The sequence below is a fragment of the Lipotes vexillifer genome, unplaced genomic scaffold (assembly GCF_000442215.2).
Source record: "Lipotes vexillifer unplaced genomic scaffold, Lipotes_vexillifer_v1.1 scaffold282, whole genome shotgun sequence".
Classification (NCBI taxonomy): domain Eukaryota; kingdom Metazoa; phylum Chordata; class Mammalia; order Artiodactyla; family Lipotidae; genus Lipotes; species Lipotes vexillifer.
The window spans coordinates 127433-145056 of record NW_006775899.1 but is presented as its reverse complement, the minus strand read 5'-3'; the positions used below and the strand labels follow the sequence as shown (position 1 = coordinate 145056).

Genomic DNA, 17624 nt, shown 5'->3' with positions numbered 1-17624 from the left:
TGAAATGAGCCAGTTAAAAAATGTCAAATTCTGTATGATTCTACTTAGATGATGTATCTAACATTGGCAAATTCATGAAAGTAGAATGATGGCTACCAGGGGTTGGGAGGAGGGGGAAAGAGGGGTTATTGATAAAGTTTCAGATTTGTAAGATAAAAAAATCCTAGAAATCTGTTTCACAACAATGTGAATGTAGTTAACTCTACTGAAAAATACACTTGAAAATGGTTAAGGTGGTAAACTTTATGTTTTTTATCACAATAAAAAAAATTATTCAGTTACTTTAGTTCTCAAGATCATTATGCTGCTTTTGTATTAAACTATTAAACTTCTAAGGGGTGTGTGTGTGTGTGTGTGTGTGTGTGTGTGTGTGTGTTAGGTTGCAGGAAAATATATGTATCTGTTTGGATATACATTAACCTCATTTATCTAAACCCCACTTACGTGGATCTTGGAAACTTTTCCCATATTGAGCAACAAGCTGTCCTAAACAAGGGGGCATTGATTATTGTTTCAACCGTTTTTATTACTCTTGAATTATCAATAGCTGTGTTGCAAAAGTTCCCATTACATTAGTTTCCCAATAAAATGTCATCTGATTATAGGACTTCTTTTGCCTCACCCTGTGTGAGTTCTGACACATTTCTAGTGTAAATTGTCTAACTTTATACATCTGCATAATGTCTAGACCCAATACTTTTTAAGTATTAAGTTTAATATATTCAATATGTAAAAATTAAATATTTGATATATAAAGTTGTCTCCTCTTTCATACAGATCAAGCTGTAATTAAATGATAGAGCCAAGTGAATATCATTTAGTGTTTAATATTTCATTGCCTCATTGATGCCTTATCTATTTTATAGGCATTAAATTACATAAAAATACATAAGGTGAATACTCAATCACCATATCACCTACATTAGAACACAAGTACAGAGATAAAGCATATAGTTTTAAATATGTTTAACTCTGGAACCCTTGTCTATTTACTTTTATAATTATTGGGGATTTTTTGGTCGTTTTTGTTTTGCTTTGTGATTTGCTTTTTAGAACTTTTCTGCTATAGTTATCTGCATTTTGTGTTAACACGAGAGAGATGCTTTTCATTGTACAAAACTAGCTCACTTAACATGATCTGAACTTGAGAAGCTCATATTTCTTGGGTTTCAAGACAACATGCTAAATGTATGGGAGCACCTACTGGTGAAGGATGATATAGTCCTACAGACTGGTTTTATTGGACCTTGTAATTTAGACCAAGTTGGAGGGCATAAGGCTTATGAAGCCCTTAAGCGTATAATCAAGGGAATTCTGCTGCCAAAAAATGCTTATTGTTTAAATATTGCAAGAGAGTGGTCTTAGGCAAGAAATATAAGAACTGAGAAGACACTATAAAACAAATATACCATTTAGATGGGATCATAATATCTAACAGGCATAAAATTGTTTAGTATTGAGGTACTAAAATGTTTAATGAGGGCTGAGAAAAGGTTTGTCTTCTTCACTTCTGAATCCCTAGCATGGTAACTGGTACCTTGAATGTGTCAATAAATATTTACTGAATTAATAAATGTTAACCTATTTGGAATTTCTTCTTCAAAATATCTGAATATTTGCCTTCTGTTCTCCTTCTCCCATAGGACCATATCCATCATTTATAATAAAAACAAGGAAAAATATAATTTGTGTGACAAATTTCCTTTTTAGATGAAAAAAAAAAAAGCTTCTTTTTGCTTAACCAGAAACCCTGAGACAGTTAAAAAATATACTACAACTTTAGAGTTAAAAACTGTAAATTAAAAGGAAGGTGATGGGGAGTTGCAAAGGCTTTGTGATCAAATATTTCTATGTTCAAATTTCAGCTCTATAGCTTAGTAGCTGCATTAGGTTGGATGAATTGCTTAACTTCTCTGTTCTCACTTTCCTTTTTTATTAGAGTTTTGTGAAGATTTAATGAGTCAATGTATATGCAATGCTTTGTGCCTACTTGGTAAATAATAAATAGCAGCTATTGAATTTTTCTCTGAATGTACTCATTTTCCTAATTTTCAGGGGACCGTAAGCTTCTTGGGAGAGGGACCATATTTTATTCATTCCTAGAACATAGCACAGTGTCTGGCATACGTTGGTACTTAATAAATAAATGTGTTGAATTAATAAAGAAAATAAATATTTAAACAACTATTTGGTGACTACTGTGCACAGTACTTGACAAAATTGTGCATCATACAACTTGTAACTGAGGTGTATGTAGACACCCAACAGAATCATTTAAAATATAGAAGTAGGATATTTTCTATCACTGGAATAATCTGTAATTCCTTTGATTAATCAAGTTTTTTTCATGATGATTTAGGAATTCACAAGTAATGCTGAGCTCAAATAACTGCATACCGGATGGAGACTATATTATAATGTATTCACACCATAACCACATTGTAGCTTAGCCACATAGTGATTTTTACCATTAAGGGCATTTTTCTCATTTGCTTTCATTAATACAACTACTACTCAATCCCTGCTTATAAGTATAGATAATTGGTTTTGAAAAATTCACAATAAAAACTGTAAAGCCGTTTTGTACTTGGTAATCAGGAAAGGCACCAGCAATGAAGAAGGGATGCTTTTAATAAAAATATTTTATACATCCACCTGAAAGTTCTCATGTGGCAAACATTACAACTCTTAATCATACCTAAATGTAAATCATCAGACCTGTAAATACTCTGGGTTATGTGAAAGTACTTTACACTTCTAAATGAAAATAATTTTGCCCATAAAGTAGTTATATCAAAGACATCTCTTTTAATCGATGGTTTAATAACCATTACCATTGTATGCATATCTCAGAAGTGTGTAACATTCTCTGGATCAGTGTTCCAATGTGTAACAAATTTTTCTAGGCTTATGGAATCAAAAAACTATTCCAAACAGGTTTTAATAAGCTAAAACTATTGCCAAATATGAAATTATATTTGGAAGCAAAGTCTCAAAAAAACCTAACATGTTCATTTATACCTTTACTGGAAGAACAAAATTTGACACAAAAACTAAATTACTATCAAGGGAAAACCATTCCCATTGGAAACAAATGTAAACTTGGGTTGAATTTCAAGATATATCATTCTCCTTGAGATTAATGGATAAAGATTTTTACACATTATCTTGTCAACAAGAATGCACACTATTTTAGACTCATGCTTGGCATAACATTACATGCTGTAGAAATGTAACACAACATTTTCATAGAATGCAACTTATTTTCCAAGTTTATAAGTTAACCAAAAAAAGCACATTTAAAAATCAAGCTCTATAAACTTACAGCTTTTTTTGACCAAAACAAAACAAAACAAATGGAAGTCAAAATAATTGGGGCAAATAGATAACATGGTAAAACTTGTTTGAAAACTGAAATATTCTTTCTTTTTCCTTTCCTCATCTATATTCAAAGATGGCTACTTCATTTCTCAATCTTGTCATATTTTTCACAAAATATATCTATAAGAATAGTAAAATATGGTATACTCATTGGACCATTTTGTAAACAGTTAAATGAAACATAAATACAAGTTCAAATTAAAGATTTTTTTCCCCTGCAAGTTAGAGGATATTGGTCATGGAAGAAAATTCAGAAAAAAAAAACAGGCACAAAAAAGCATATGCAAAACATGTTTCTCTTAGAACTTTAACATTTAAACTGCAGTGTGTATAGCTTTTAATACAGAATTTTAAACATCCTTGAATCCTGTACATTATAAATAATGAGTTCTTTACTTCAGCCAGTTGGTACGATATATTAAATAAGGGCTAATTAAAAATCTAATATTTGTTTTGGCATTCCTTTCAAAGTTTCAAAATACAATATACTGGTTCCTAAAAGCTTTATTTTTCAAATTAAGAAAATTAAGGCATAAAAATTATGTACATGTTTCAAATGAGGACTTTTCATTCCCTACAGCCGAATAAACTGAATAACTGCTAATATAGAACTTAGATTAATGAATAATTTTTATCAAGTTTAAGTTTTGGTTCCATGCATTTTGTTTTAAACCTTTGATGTCTGCCTTACTTTTCTAATAGGAAGTGGTAGTAACTGACAAATGAATAAATGAACAGCTAATGATACTAACAGAAAAACTTAGATGTACTGGTTTTGATTTTATATTACATTCCTTCACATAAGGTGGTTACATTTATTGATAATTAAAAATGTCTTAGCATGGAAGAATTGAAATATGAAAATGTCATGATTCTATTACATGTTCTATTACAAGCATCATGAATGACATACAGGTACTCTGCCAGCTGAAAAAGTCTGAGAATCACTGACAGCATCTATTACGGCTGTGTCTAAATATGCAAATAAAATCCTAAACCACTAATTACAGCATTTCCATTTTCTCTGGCCTATTAACATGGTGGCATATGCAGTAGGAGATTAAAATGGTAGTCCTAGCTTTCATACTTCCAACTCCAAGGCAATCGAATATATAAGATTTATTTCATATCACTATTCCATACAGATTCTTTCTCATTATGTTCAGTAAATATTAAATTGATTTATAACACAATTCCCCTTCTGAATGCTGGCTGTAGGGGTACATTAATATTGTGTATGAGTGCATAGCTGCTGAAAGATTTGCTAACTTTCCTGCCCTATTTTATTTTATTATTATTTTTTTTTTTGCGGTACGCTGGCCTCTCACTGTTGTGGCCTCTCCCGTTGTGGAGCACAGGCTCCGGACGTGCAGGCCCAGCGGCCATGGCTCACGGCCCCAGCCGCCCTGCGGCATGTAGGATCCTCTCGGACCGGGGCATGAACCCGTGTCCCCCGCATTGGCAGGCGGACTCCCAACCACTGCGCCACCAGGGAAGCCCTCCTGACCTATTTTAAACCACAGATCAATAACCTTTCCATTTTGTACTTAAATTTCCATACCTTGTAAACAATAATCAAATAACAATAACACTAACATTACTAAATTTATTCTCTTTTCAACATCTCATCTTTTATTGCTATTATAGCCCAGTTGAATTTCAAGGATAATACTGAAAATAGCACTGAACCAGGGAAACAGGGGAAATTCATTTGACCCCTGCATCTGCCCCTCAATAAACTGCATGATTAGGGAAAATCTGAGTGTCAATTTTCTCAAAAGCAAACTAGGAAAAAAAATACTTGCCTCAAAAGTTTGCCACAGGATTAAAATTAATTGATGTAAGTGAGGAGTGTAAATTATAAAGTACTATTCCAATGTATGTTATTACTACTATGATTTTGAAAATCCCTCTATTCTATTATAGCACTGCTATTTTCAAAATGTGGTGGACTCCTCCTTTGGGGACAAAAACAAGTTAAGTATTTCTGGACAGAATTTGCAATATATAATCCAAGTAAAACAGGATGAGACAAACATTGTTTGGATACTCCTTTTCTGTATTGGCAATTCTCTTTTAAAAATGAAAGTTTATTAACAAATATGTAAGATTCTCATTAAAATGAATTTATGTGCCCATGAGATGCTCAAAATCTAAAATTAAAAATAGGATATTTTATACATATAAAAGAAGTATAGCCATGCTTCTTTCTTTCAACCACTGCCATTAAAAGAATTTCTTTCATATTGAAGTTATTTATCAAACTGTTAGAGGTTTTGTACACAGGTTTAGTTGACCACTAGCAATAAAGGAACATGAATTCTAGCTGTTAAATCTAAAAACCATAAATGGATAGAAATGTTACTCAAACTTCTAATTTTATGCACCTTGTTTCAACCCAAACACTGCTCTTAAGTTGTCCATTCTCAAGATATGTCCCATGTTTATTAAGAATTTCAGACACAACACATACAAAATAGCAAATCTAGTATTCATCATGAAGTTACCTAGAAAATCCTGTTTTACATGTGAATTAGGCTTTCACTAGGAATTAGTATAAGCCATAATGACTAATCTTACATAATGCATTTGTTTATTTTTTTCTGAAAAGTCAGATCTTATATTTCCTTGATGCTAAAATCTTATAAAACATTTGTGGCTGTCTTTTTTCCCTCTGTGCTTAGCTTAACACAATGAATGCCCTATAAGTGTCTCTGAGCCTTTAACTAAAAATTAACTTTTAAAACATGTCAAAATAAATTAGGATGTCTCATCTTCATTTTTTATTGTTTTCAGCACCGAGTCTTCTCCCAAAATTTTACATAGTTCATTGAGTCTCTGCTGCATTTTGGGAATTCCAGCTAGCTGAGATTCTAGCTTTTGTTTTTCTTCACTTAGTGTTAAACGAATAGCAGTGTCCAATTGTTCAAAGCGCCAACCTCCTTCACCATCAAACTGTAATAAATGAGTGTGGTATTTCCTGCATAATCAAAATGAAATAATATCATTAGCAATAATTACAAAAAGCCATTTTAGTTATAGATTTATCATTCTAATTGATATCCAAAGGCAAATTTTAAGTAAGGTGCCTATTTTACATTTGATTTTCAAGAATCCCTCAAGAGGTAAAATATTGTGATTATTTTTACTCCAAAAGTCATTAGTCTAGCCTCTAGGAAATTCTATTGCTTGTATTAAATTTATTTTATATTGTGAATATACATGAATTGCAAAGGAAGACATACTGTTGCATTTATTTATATTCATAGCTTAGTATGAATAAATATCAAAGCATACTTAGAATGGGAATAAGGAAAGGAAGCAGAGGGAAGAAAGTAAAAATTTTAAAGGCTATTAAAAAAATAACTAAGAAAAATAAAGGAAATACAATATCAATTCCTTAGTACACTATCCTTTGGGAATGAGTTAGTCAACATAAGTAAAAATTTCTCAAAAATTAAAGTTTTAAAACATTAAAAAAAAATGAACTGATAGAAATCTTCAGCTATCAATACTTCCATGCTTTCATATAATTTAATCTCTTTTCTCATGGCTCAAGTTCATGATTAGGAACTTCAGAGAGGTATAGAGATGACTTTATTGATGAGACAGAAGGCAGTTCACCTTCTCCTAAATGAAGGCTAAGGTCACCAATCTCTGGGAATTGTGGGGTGTGTGTAAAGAGGATAATCTGGCAGAGCTGTCCTTGCATGGCTGAGCCACTGCATTTTGTCACTATGCTGAAGACACACATGTTCTTATGTGTCCTCAGTTTTTTCTCTTACAGTTTTTCTCAATTCTTGCCCTCTTTTAAGCTCTCATCAGTCATTATTTACTATGATCAGTGGGGGTATATCAAATAGCTTTTACATCCATTTTTAAACTGAGATATGATTCATATACCATAAATTCATCCTTTTAAAATGTAAAATTCAATGATTTTTGGTATATTTACAAGCTCATGCAACCATCAGCACTATCCAATTCCAGAATATTTTCTTCACCCCAAAAAGAAACCTCATACACATTAGCAGTCCCTCCCAATTTCTCCTTCTGCTCATCCCCTGCCAACCACCAATCTCCTTTATGTCTCTATGGATTTTTCTGTTCTGGACATTTCATATATATGGACTCATACAAAATGTGGCTTTTTGTGACTGACTTCTTCCACCCAACAAAATGATTTCAAAGTTCATCTAGTTGTAGTGTTAGTACTTCATTCATTTTTATGGCTGAATAATATTCCATTGTATACACATTTTATCCATTCACCAATTGATAGAAATTTGGGTTTCATCCCATTTTGTTTGGGTGGTTTCAACATGCTGTAAGATGGGGAAACTAAACTAAGTTAAACTATGTCTAAAAGAGTAAATATCACTCTCAAGCTGAAGGCTGAAGTTTACATGTTTGATAACATATGACAGAGATTAATCTTTTCCATATGCTTTTGAGTAACTATCTTTAGGGTTTTAAGTTTTCCAAAAATTTGACCTCACAATGGGTGGGACTTGACAAAAATTAAATTGAAAACAATGCATTCCTAAATCAAGGGAAAAAATTTAAATGTGACAAAAGTGCTATTAAAATATGAGTGCTAAAACAAAAGTAATGGAAAAACAAAAGAAGGATGATGATATAAGAGAAATAATAGTAAAAAAATCATTTTGTTTATTTAATTCTCAAATTCTCCTGGGCTTTCCTAACCTTGGATCTACAACCAGGAGCAATTTTAGAACACAGTAGTTCAGATCTTGAGCAACTTCCATCTTCAATTTATATTGGAGGTTTGGCTCATCACTCTGGTCCTACATTATTTGGTTTTTACATGGGGGAAGAAACTGTATAGGTGTTTCATGACCTGATATTCAAAGGTGTGTTCTATATTATGGGCTAAAATAATATTTCAGAGTTTATCTTAGTCAGAGGAATTTAAAAGAAACTACTATTTTAACAGAGCCTCATTGGAAATAATCTGCAGACATTCTACACAAATAAGATAAACCACTGGATAGTGATAATTATAAAACTGTAATTCTATTCAAGAATCAGATTATTTAATAAGCTTCAATAATTTTTGACCTCTTCTGATACTGGTATTGATTTTCATCTTTACAATCAACAATTACCCATTTGTTGTTATGGAGGAATATATAATACATATTTTTCCTCTTCTGAAATCTTTTCAGGGAAAATAAGAATTTCATGTAGGAAGAAAGGATAATCAGAAATAATAGATTTCTACAACCTAAAATGACTAAACTAGTTCATAAAGCAGAACTAATGTGCTTTTCAGTTTACAGGGAAATATACTATGGGTAGCTGCAATTAAAAACATGTTTTTCTTGTTAGAAAGTATAAAATTAGATTTTATTATTTGTTTAAAAAATTGTCCACTACCTACCTATTTGAATGGACAAAATCCAGAATACTGACAACACCAAATGTAAAGCTGTGGACCAATAGGAACTCTCTTTCATTACTGGTGGTAATGAAAAATGGTAGAGCTACTTTGGAAGACAGTTTTGCAGTTTCTTACAAAACTAAACATACTTTTAACAGTATGATCCAGTAACTGAATGCGTTATTTACCCAAAGGACTTGAGAGAACTCATGTCCACACAAAAACCTGCATATGAATGTTTGTAACAGCTTTATTCATAATTGCTAAAACTTGGAGGCAACCAAATGTCCTTCAGTAGGTGAATGGATAAACAAACTGTGACATCAAAACAGTGGAATATCATTCAGTACTAAAAAGAAATGAGCTAGCAAGCCGTGAAAAGACATGGAGGAAAATTAAATGACTATCATCACCAAGTTAAAGAAACCAATTTGAAAAGGCCACATACTGTATGGTTCCAGGTATATGACATTCTGGAAAAGGAAAAACTGTGGAAACATTAAAGATGAGTGGTTTCTAGGTATTGGGGAGGGAGGGATAAATAAGCAGAGCACAGAGGATTTTTAGAGCAGTGAAAATATTCTATATAATAGTATAATGATAGATACATGTAATTATAAATTTGTCCAAACCCATAGACTGCACAACACTAAGTGAACCCTAATGTAAATTATGGACTTTGGATGATAATGATGTGTCAGTATAGGTTCATCAATTGTAACAATTATACCACTCTGGTGGGGGATGTTGATAATGGGGGAGGCTATGCATGTTTGGGCAGAGAGTATAAGGCATATTTCTGTTCCTTTCAATTTTTTTGTGAACCTAAAACTAAAAAAAAGTCTTAAAAACAACAACAACACCACCACCAACAACAACAAAACCTCTTTGTTCTTAAATTAAGAAAAAAATGGCTGAATATGCTTCCAATGCCTCTTTAGGCTACTTGAATAGGAACTAAACGAAAGGAAGGCATAATAAACCCATTGATAGAAGTCAGAAAAACACCAGGACTAAGAGCCAGAAAGGACTCAAGAGTTCTGGCCTGGCTCCACAGGCATATGTCATGACTGTCTTAAACCAGTTCCTGCTGGTTTTATCCAAGGGGAAATCAGAGCAATCACACTCATTGACATGGACTCTACCTCATCCTGGACTAGATCCAGACTGCCTCTGGGGAGACTGGCAAATCAGGGTCCTATCACTCCAGATGCTAATTAATTCTTTAACAACAGAGAGACAAACTACAAAATTCTGTAGAAAGGGTCACTTCATGAAATCCTCTATTTTCAGGTAAACTATCTGAGGAAAGAAAAATATGAAAAATCTGACTGTTTAAATAAAGTGTGAAATAGATTATTATCTTCTCTATAGAAGTAGAATTCAGTCAAAGAAGTTTGAACAATTAAAGCCTGATCTGCATGGAATACTCAGCTTACTCACAATTTTAAAGTAAACATTTCTATAAGGTAAAGGGTCTGGAAAGGCTTCAAAGACCCAAAGGCTTTAACTCAAATAAAGCTTGCTACTTAGTCTAGGTTTGAAGTCGTGTATATAATGACAGCTTTGGCATAAATGTGATCAGCCACATGCCAAAGAATGCTCCAGTCAGAGAGAGAGGAAGAATCCTTCCTGTCCCTTGGGAAATAGGAGGCCAAAGCATATAGAGTCCATTATATAGTTACTAACCTGTCAAAGGAAAAGATTTTGATTTATGAAATAGAAATGCGAATGTAGAGAGTAGAACGCAGTGTGAATGAAAAAGTGTTTTTATGATTTATGCATGAGATGCATTTTGAGCTCCTTATAATACGTAGAGCAATATAGTATAGGGAGTATGATCATAGTAAATTACTTTTCTCATTTTTCTAGCTCTCAGTTTCTTCATCTGTATAATGGGAATAATTAGACTACCTGTACTCTATAGTGTTGTTATTAGCTTAAATAAAATGAGCCTGGAGTAGAATAGGTGCTGAATCTGCATTAGCAACTATTATTATGATGATGAATCAATAAAAATGTAGGGGAATGATAAAAATGGTATCATAATTTTTTAAAAAGGAAAAATACCATTAGGTTTTGTTTTTTTCTCCTGCCCATTTTTGGATTGGGTTGTTTGTTTTTTTAATATTGAGCTGCATGAGCTGTTTATATATTTGGAGATTAATCCTTTGTCCATTGATTTGTTTGCAATTTTTTTCTCCCATTCTCAGGGTTGTCTTTTTGTCTTGTTTGTAGTTTCCTTTGGTTTACACAAACTTTTAAGTTTCATTAGGTCCCATTTGTTAATTTTTCTTTTTATTTCCATTACTCTAAGAGGTGGATCAAAAAAGATCTTGCTGTGATTTATGTCAAACAGTGTTCTTCCTATGTTTTCCTCTAAGACTTTTACAGTGTCTGGTCTTACATTTAGGTCTCTAATCCATTTTGAGTTTATTTTTGTGTATGGTGTTATGGAGTGTTCTAAATTTCATTCTTTTACATGTAGCTGTCCAGTTTTCCCAGCACCACTTATTAAAGAGACAGTCCTTTCTGCATTGTATATCCTTGCATCCTTTGCCATAGATTAGTTGACCATAGGTGGGTGGGTTTATCTCTGGGCTTTCTATCCTGTTCCATTGATCTATATTTCTGTTTTTCTGCCAGTACCATATTGTCTTGATTACTGTAGCTTTGAGGTATAACCTGAAGTCAGTGAGTCTGATTCCTACAGCTCTGTTTTTTCCCCTCAAGACCGTTTTGGCTATTCCGGGTCTTTTTTGTCTCCATACAAATTTTAAGATTTTTTTTGTTCTAGTTCTGTTAAAAATGCCATTGGTAATTTGATAGGGATTGCATTGAATCTGTAGATTGCTTTGGGTAGTATAGTCATTTTCACAATATTGATTCTTCCACTCCAAGAACATGGTATATCTCTCCATCTGCTTGTATCATCTTTAATTTCTTTACTCAGTGTCTTATAGTTTTCTGCATACAGGTCTTTTGTCTCCCTAGGTAGGTTTATTCTTAGGTATTTTATTCTTTTTTTTGCAATGGTAAATGGAAGTGTTTCCTTAATTTCTCTTTCAGATTTTTCATCATTAGTGTATAGGAATGCAAGAGATTTCTGTGTATTAATTTTGTATCCTGCTACTTTACCAAATTCATTGATTAGCTCTAGTAATTTTCTGGTGGCATCTTTAGGATTCTCTATGTATAGTATCATGTCATCTGCAAACAGTGACAGTTTTACTTCTTCCTTTCAATTTGTATTCCTTTTATTTCTTTTTCTTCTCTGATTGCTGGGGCTAGGATTTCCAAAACTATTTTGAAAAGTACTGGTGAGAGTGGACATCCTTGTCTTGTTACTGATCTTAGAGGAAATGTTTTCAGTTTTTCACCATTGAGAATGATGTTTGCTGTGGGTTTGTCATATATGGCCTTTATTATGTTGAGGTAGGTTCCCTCTATGCCCACTTTCTGGAGAGTTTTTATCATAAATGGGTGTTGAATTTTGTCAAAAGCTTTTGCTGCATCTATTTAGATGATCATATGGTTTTTCTCTTTCAATTTGTTAATATGGTGTATCACATTGATTGATTTGTGTATATTGAAGAATCCTTGCATTCCCGGGATAAATCCCACTTGCTCATGGTGTATGATCCTTTTAATGTGTTGTTGGATTCTGTTTGCTAGTATTTTGTTGAGGATTTTTGCATCTACATTCATCAGTGATATTGGTCTGTAATTTTCTTTTTTTGTAGTATCTTTGTCTGGTTTTGGTATCAGGGTGATGGTGGCCTCATAGAATGAGTTTGGGAGTGTTCCTTCCTCTGAAATTTTTTGGAAGAGTTTGAGAAGGATGGGTGTTATCTCTTCTCTAAATGTTTGATAGAATTCACCTGTGACACCATCTGGTCCTGGGCTTTTGTTTTATGGAAGATTTTTAATCACAGTCTTAATTTCAGTGCTTGTGATCGGTCTGTTCATATTTTCTATGTCTTCCTTGTTCAGTCTTGGAAGGTTATACCTTTCTAAGAATTTGTCCATTTCTTCCAGGTTGTCCATTTTATTGGCATAGAGTTGCTTGTAGTAGTCTCTTGGGATGCTTTGTATTTCTGCAGTGTCAGTTGTAACTTCTCCTTTTTCATTTCTAATTTTATTGATTTGAGTCCTTTCCCTCTTTTTCTTGATGAGTCTGGCTAATGGTTTATCAATTTTGTTTATCTTCTCAAAGAACTAGTTTTTAGTTTTATTGATTTTTGCTACTGTCTTCTTTGTTTCTATTTCATTTATTTCTGCTATGATATTTATGATTTCTTTCCTTCTACTAACTTTGAGGTTTTTTTGGTTCTTCTTTATCTAGTTGCTTTAGGTGTAAGGTGAGGTTGTTTATTTGAGATGTTTGTTGTTTCTTAAGGTAGGATTGTGTTGCTATAAACCGTCTTAGAACTGCTTTTGCTGTATCCTATAGGTTTTGGATCGTCATGTTTTAATTGTCATTTCGCTCTAGGTATTTTATGATTTCCTCTTTGATTTCTTCAGTGATCTCTTGGTTATTTAGTAATGTATTGTTTAGCCTCCATGTATTTGTGTTTTTTACTTTTTTCCCCCTGTAATTGATTTCTAATCTCATACAATTGTGGTCAGAAAAGATGCATGATATGATTTCAATTTTCTTAAATTTACTGAGGCTTGATTTGTGACCCAAGATGTGATCTATTCTGGAGAATGTTCCATGTGCACTTGAGAAGAAAGTGTAATCTGCTGTTTTGGGATGGAATGTCCTATAAATATCAATTAAATCTATCTGGTGTATTGTGTCATTTAAAGCTTCTGTTTCCTTATTTATTTTCACTTTGGATGATCTATCCATTAGTGTAAGTGAGGTGTTAAAGTCCCTCACTATTATTGTGTTACTGTCCATTTCCTCTTTTAGAGCTGTTAGCAGTTGCCTTATGTATTGAGGTGCTCCTATGTTGGGTGCATATATATTTATAATTGTTATATCTTCTTCTTGGATTGATCCCTTGATCATTATATAGTGTCCTTCCTGTGTTTTGTAACATTCTTTATTTTAAAGTCTATTTTATCTGATATGAGTATAGTTAGCCCAGCTTTCTTTTGATTTCCATTTGCATGGAATATCTTTTTCCATCCCTTCACTTTCAGTTGTACATGTCCCTGGGTCTGAAGTGGGTCTCTTGTAGACAGCATATATATGGGTCTTGTTTTTGTATCCATTCAGTGAGCCTGTGTCTTTTGGTTGGAGCATTTAATCCATTCATGTTTAAGGTAATTATTGATATATAAGTTCCTATTCCCATTTTCTTAATTGTTTTTTGTTGTTTTTGTAGGTCCTTTTCTTCTCTTGTGTTTCCCACTTAGAGAATTTTCTTTAACATTTGTTGTAGAGCTGGTTTGGTGGTGTTGAATTCTCTTAGCTTTTGCTTGTCTGTAAAGCTTTTGATTTCTCCATCGAATCTGAATGAGATCCTTGCCGGGTAGAGTAAATCTTGGTTGTAGGTTATTCCCTTTCATCACTTTAAATATGTCATGCCACTCCCTTCTGGCTTGTAGAGTTTCTGTTGAGAAATCAGCTGTTAACCTTATTGGAGTTCCCCTGTATGTTATTTGTCGTTTTTCCCTTGCTGCTTTCAATACTTTTTCTTTGTCTTTAATTTTTGCCAATTTGATTACTATGTGTCTCGGAGTGTTTCTCATTGGGTTTATCCTGTATGGGACTCTCTCCACTTCCTGGACTTGTGTGGCTATTTCCTTTCCCATGTTATAGAAGTTTTCGACTATAATCTCTTCAAATATTTTCTCGGGTCCTTTCACTCTCTCTTCTCTTACTGGGACCCCTATAATGCGAATATTTTTGCATTTAATGTTGTCCCAGAGGTCTCTTAGGCTGTCTTCATTTCTTTTCATTCTTTTTCTTTATTCTGTTATGCAGCAGTGAATTCCACCATTCTGTCTTCCAGGTCACTTATCTGTTCTTCTGCCTCAGTTATTCTGCTATTGATTCCTTCTAGTGTATTTTTCATTTCAGTTATTGTACTGTTCATCTCTGTTTGTTTGTTCTTTAATTCTTCAATTCTTCTAGGTCTTTCTTAAACATTTCTTGCATCTTCTCAATCTTTGCCTCCATTCTTTGTCTGAGGTCCTGGATCATCTTCACTATCATTATTCTGAATTCTTTTTCTGGAAGGTTGCCTATCTCCACTTCATTTATTTGTTTTTCTGAAGTTTTATCTTGTTCCTTCATCTGGTACATAGCCCTCTGCTTTTTCATCTTGTCTATCTGTCTGTGAACGTGGTTTTTTTCCCACAGGCTGCAGGATTGTAGCAGGATTGTAGCTTCTGCTGTCTGCCCTCTGGTGGATGAGGCTATCTAAGAGGCTTGTGCAAGTTTCCTGATGGGAGGGCCCATTAGGTTTTATGAAATATTATGTATAAAACATTTTTGTTCATTTTTCCTTAAAACAAAGCAAAAACAACCACACTTTTTTTTCCTGTGCTTTCTCCAACTTAATCATTCGGAGGGATATCAAGTTGTGATATTTCCTTTTCCTGGATTTTTAAAAAAGAACTAAAAAGATGATGTAAATTATATAAATATATTCTTTCCCAGTGTATGCTATGGAATAATGACTGTTTCAGTTTTAAAAAATCAGTGGATTTTTTTCCTTCCTGTCAGAATTATTGGAATGTGATGATAATTTTCAAAAAATTCATTGTTATAATGTTAGGTTTGGGGTACTTTTTGTTCTTCCATTACTTTTATTTTAGCTCTCATATTTTAATAGCAGTATTTTCACATTTCAATTTTTCCCTTGGCATAGAAATACATTGTTTTCAATTTAATTTTGGTAAGGTCCCACCCATTGGGCAGTCAAATTTTTGGAAACCTTAAAAGCCTAAAGATAGTTACTCAGAAGTGTACAGAAAAGATCACTAATCTCTGTCATATGTTATCAAATACATGAACTTCATCCTTTAGCTTGAGACTGATTATACTCTTTTAGACATAGATTAACGTTAAGAGAAATACAGGCAGAAAATAACTGAAATGTCTTATGCTCTATAGTAAAAAGTTTGGCAAAGTTATTCTTTCAGAAATATAAAGAAAAATCATCTATCATAAATGAGCATTGGAAACACTTACCAAAGAGAAGGCCTGTGTGTTATTGAAAGTAAGGAAATTCCAGCCCCTTTCGCAGCCTGAAATATCTTTCCTTCAACATCAATGCTGACAGCGCTGGTGCATTCATCCAGCAATGCATATTTTGGTCTTAAAAATAAGCACAAATACATTAAAATTTTTCTTTTTGAATTATAAATCTTTCTTTGGGCAATATGAGCTGCAATGTTAACAATTTTAAAGGAGCAAAAGAGAAAAATGACAATATTAAAGGTGATAAATAATAAAGCAAAAGAGAAGTCATTACCCCTCTTCAGACTAGAATTTCATATTCTTCTTAGATTTTACTTTTTAAATTAATTTTTATTGAAGTATAGTTGCTTTACAATGCTGTGTTAGTTTCTACTGTACAGCAAAGTCAATCAGCCATATGTATACATATATCCCCTCTTTTTTGGATCTCCTTCCCATTTAGGTCACTACAGAGCACTGAGCAGAGTTTCTTGAGCTATACAGTAGGTTCTCATTAGTTACCTATTTTATTATCAATAATGTATATGTGTCAATCCCAATCTCCCAATTTATCCCATCCCCCTTTTCCCCATTGGTGTCCATATATTTGTTCTCTACATCTCTTCTTAGATTTTAAAATAGATTTTTTGATACCTGCTCATAATACAATATGCTTTATTGCAGATGGGTGAATCATTAATATGAGGCAGAGGAAAAATGAGACAGCTTACTGAATGCACTTTCCTGCAGCACACAGGTTCATTCTTGGTGACAAGGTTCTGACTAATTAACACAGAAAATACATTACACATAGTAGCTAACTATCAAACAGGTCACAACCCTGTTGGCAAACATTTATTGAGAAGATAATTTTATCAACAATGTGAGTACCTAATCACAATTAATGGAATTTCATTGATCCAAGACCCTACAAAAGTAAGTATGCTTAATCTGACAAATTTAGAGTAGGCATTTAACCTAGTAACTTTGAGACCATTTTCTTAAGGAAAAAAATCAGAAATATTTTTCTGATTATACTCAAAATTTTTTTTTCCTACCTCAATTTTTACTCTGGAAATGATTGTTTACTACTATCAGAGGCACCTATCATTTGCCACCATTTCCTTCTGATAACTCTCTCCCTTTCATTTTCACCCCATAGCTCTTTATCTTTTTTTCCCTTTCTCTGTTTTCTTTCAAGCCTGTCTGGACTTACTTGGTACTCAGTAGCATGACTTAGTTTTGTTAATGGGACCAAAGGTCAACTCATGCATTGTCATTTATTGTTTATTTCAGGGTTGAAAATCAGCACCAAGTATTTACCAAGACAACTTCCTCTGAAGAAATTCTGATATTTTAGAATAAATGACAATGAAAGTCCAGGACCAGATGGCTTCACAGGAGAATTCTACCAAACATACAAAGAAGAACTTACACTGATCCATCCCAAACTCTTCCAAAAATTTGAAGAGAGAACACTCCCAAAGACATTCTAACGGGGCTTCCCTGGTGGCGCAGTGCTTGAGAGTCCACCTGCCGATGCAGGAGACGCGGGTTCGTGCCCCGTTTCGGGAAGATCCCACATGCCGCGGAGCGGCTGGGCCCGTGAGCCATGGCTGCTGAGCCTGCGCGTCCGGAGCCTGTGCTCCGCAAATGGGAGAGGCCACAACAGTGAGAGGCCCGCATAACGCAAGAAAAAAA

General features: G+C 33.5%; 1 protein-coding gene across 2 annotated transcripts in view; it reads right to left on the bottom strand.

Moving 5' to 3' along the window:
- Nucleotides 1–4973: 4973 nt before the first annotated feature.
- ABCD2 (ATP binding cassette subfamily D member 2) overlaps nucleotides 4974–17624 on the bottom strand; it is an 86832-nt gene continuing 74181 nt past the window's right edge. Inside the window, exons 9-10 of one of the 2 annotated variants that reach the window (XM_007450235.1) lie at nucleotides 15936–16061; nucleotides 4974–6361 (exon numbers count right to left, since the gene is read on the bottom strand). In XM_007450235.1, coding sequence (XP_007450297.1) covers nucleotides 6142–6361; nucleotides 15936–16061 — 346 coding nt within the window. In that variant the 3' untranslated portion in view covers nucleotides 4974–6141. The remainder of the gene's footprint in view (nucleotides 6362–15935; nucleotides 16062–17624) is intronic. The other variant, XM_007450236.1, reaches the window with a different exon arrangement.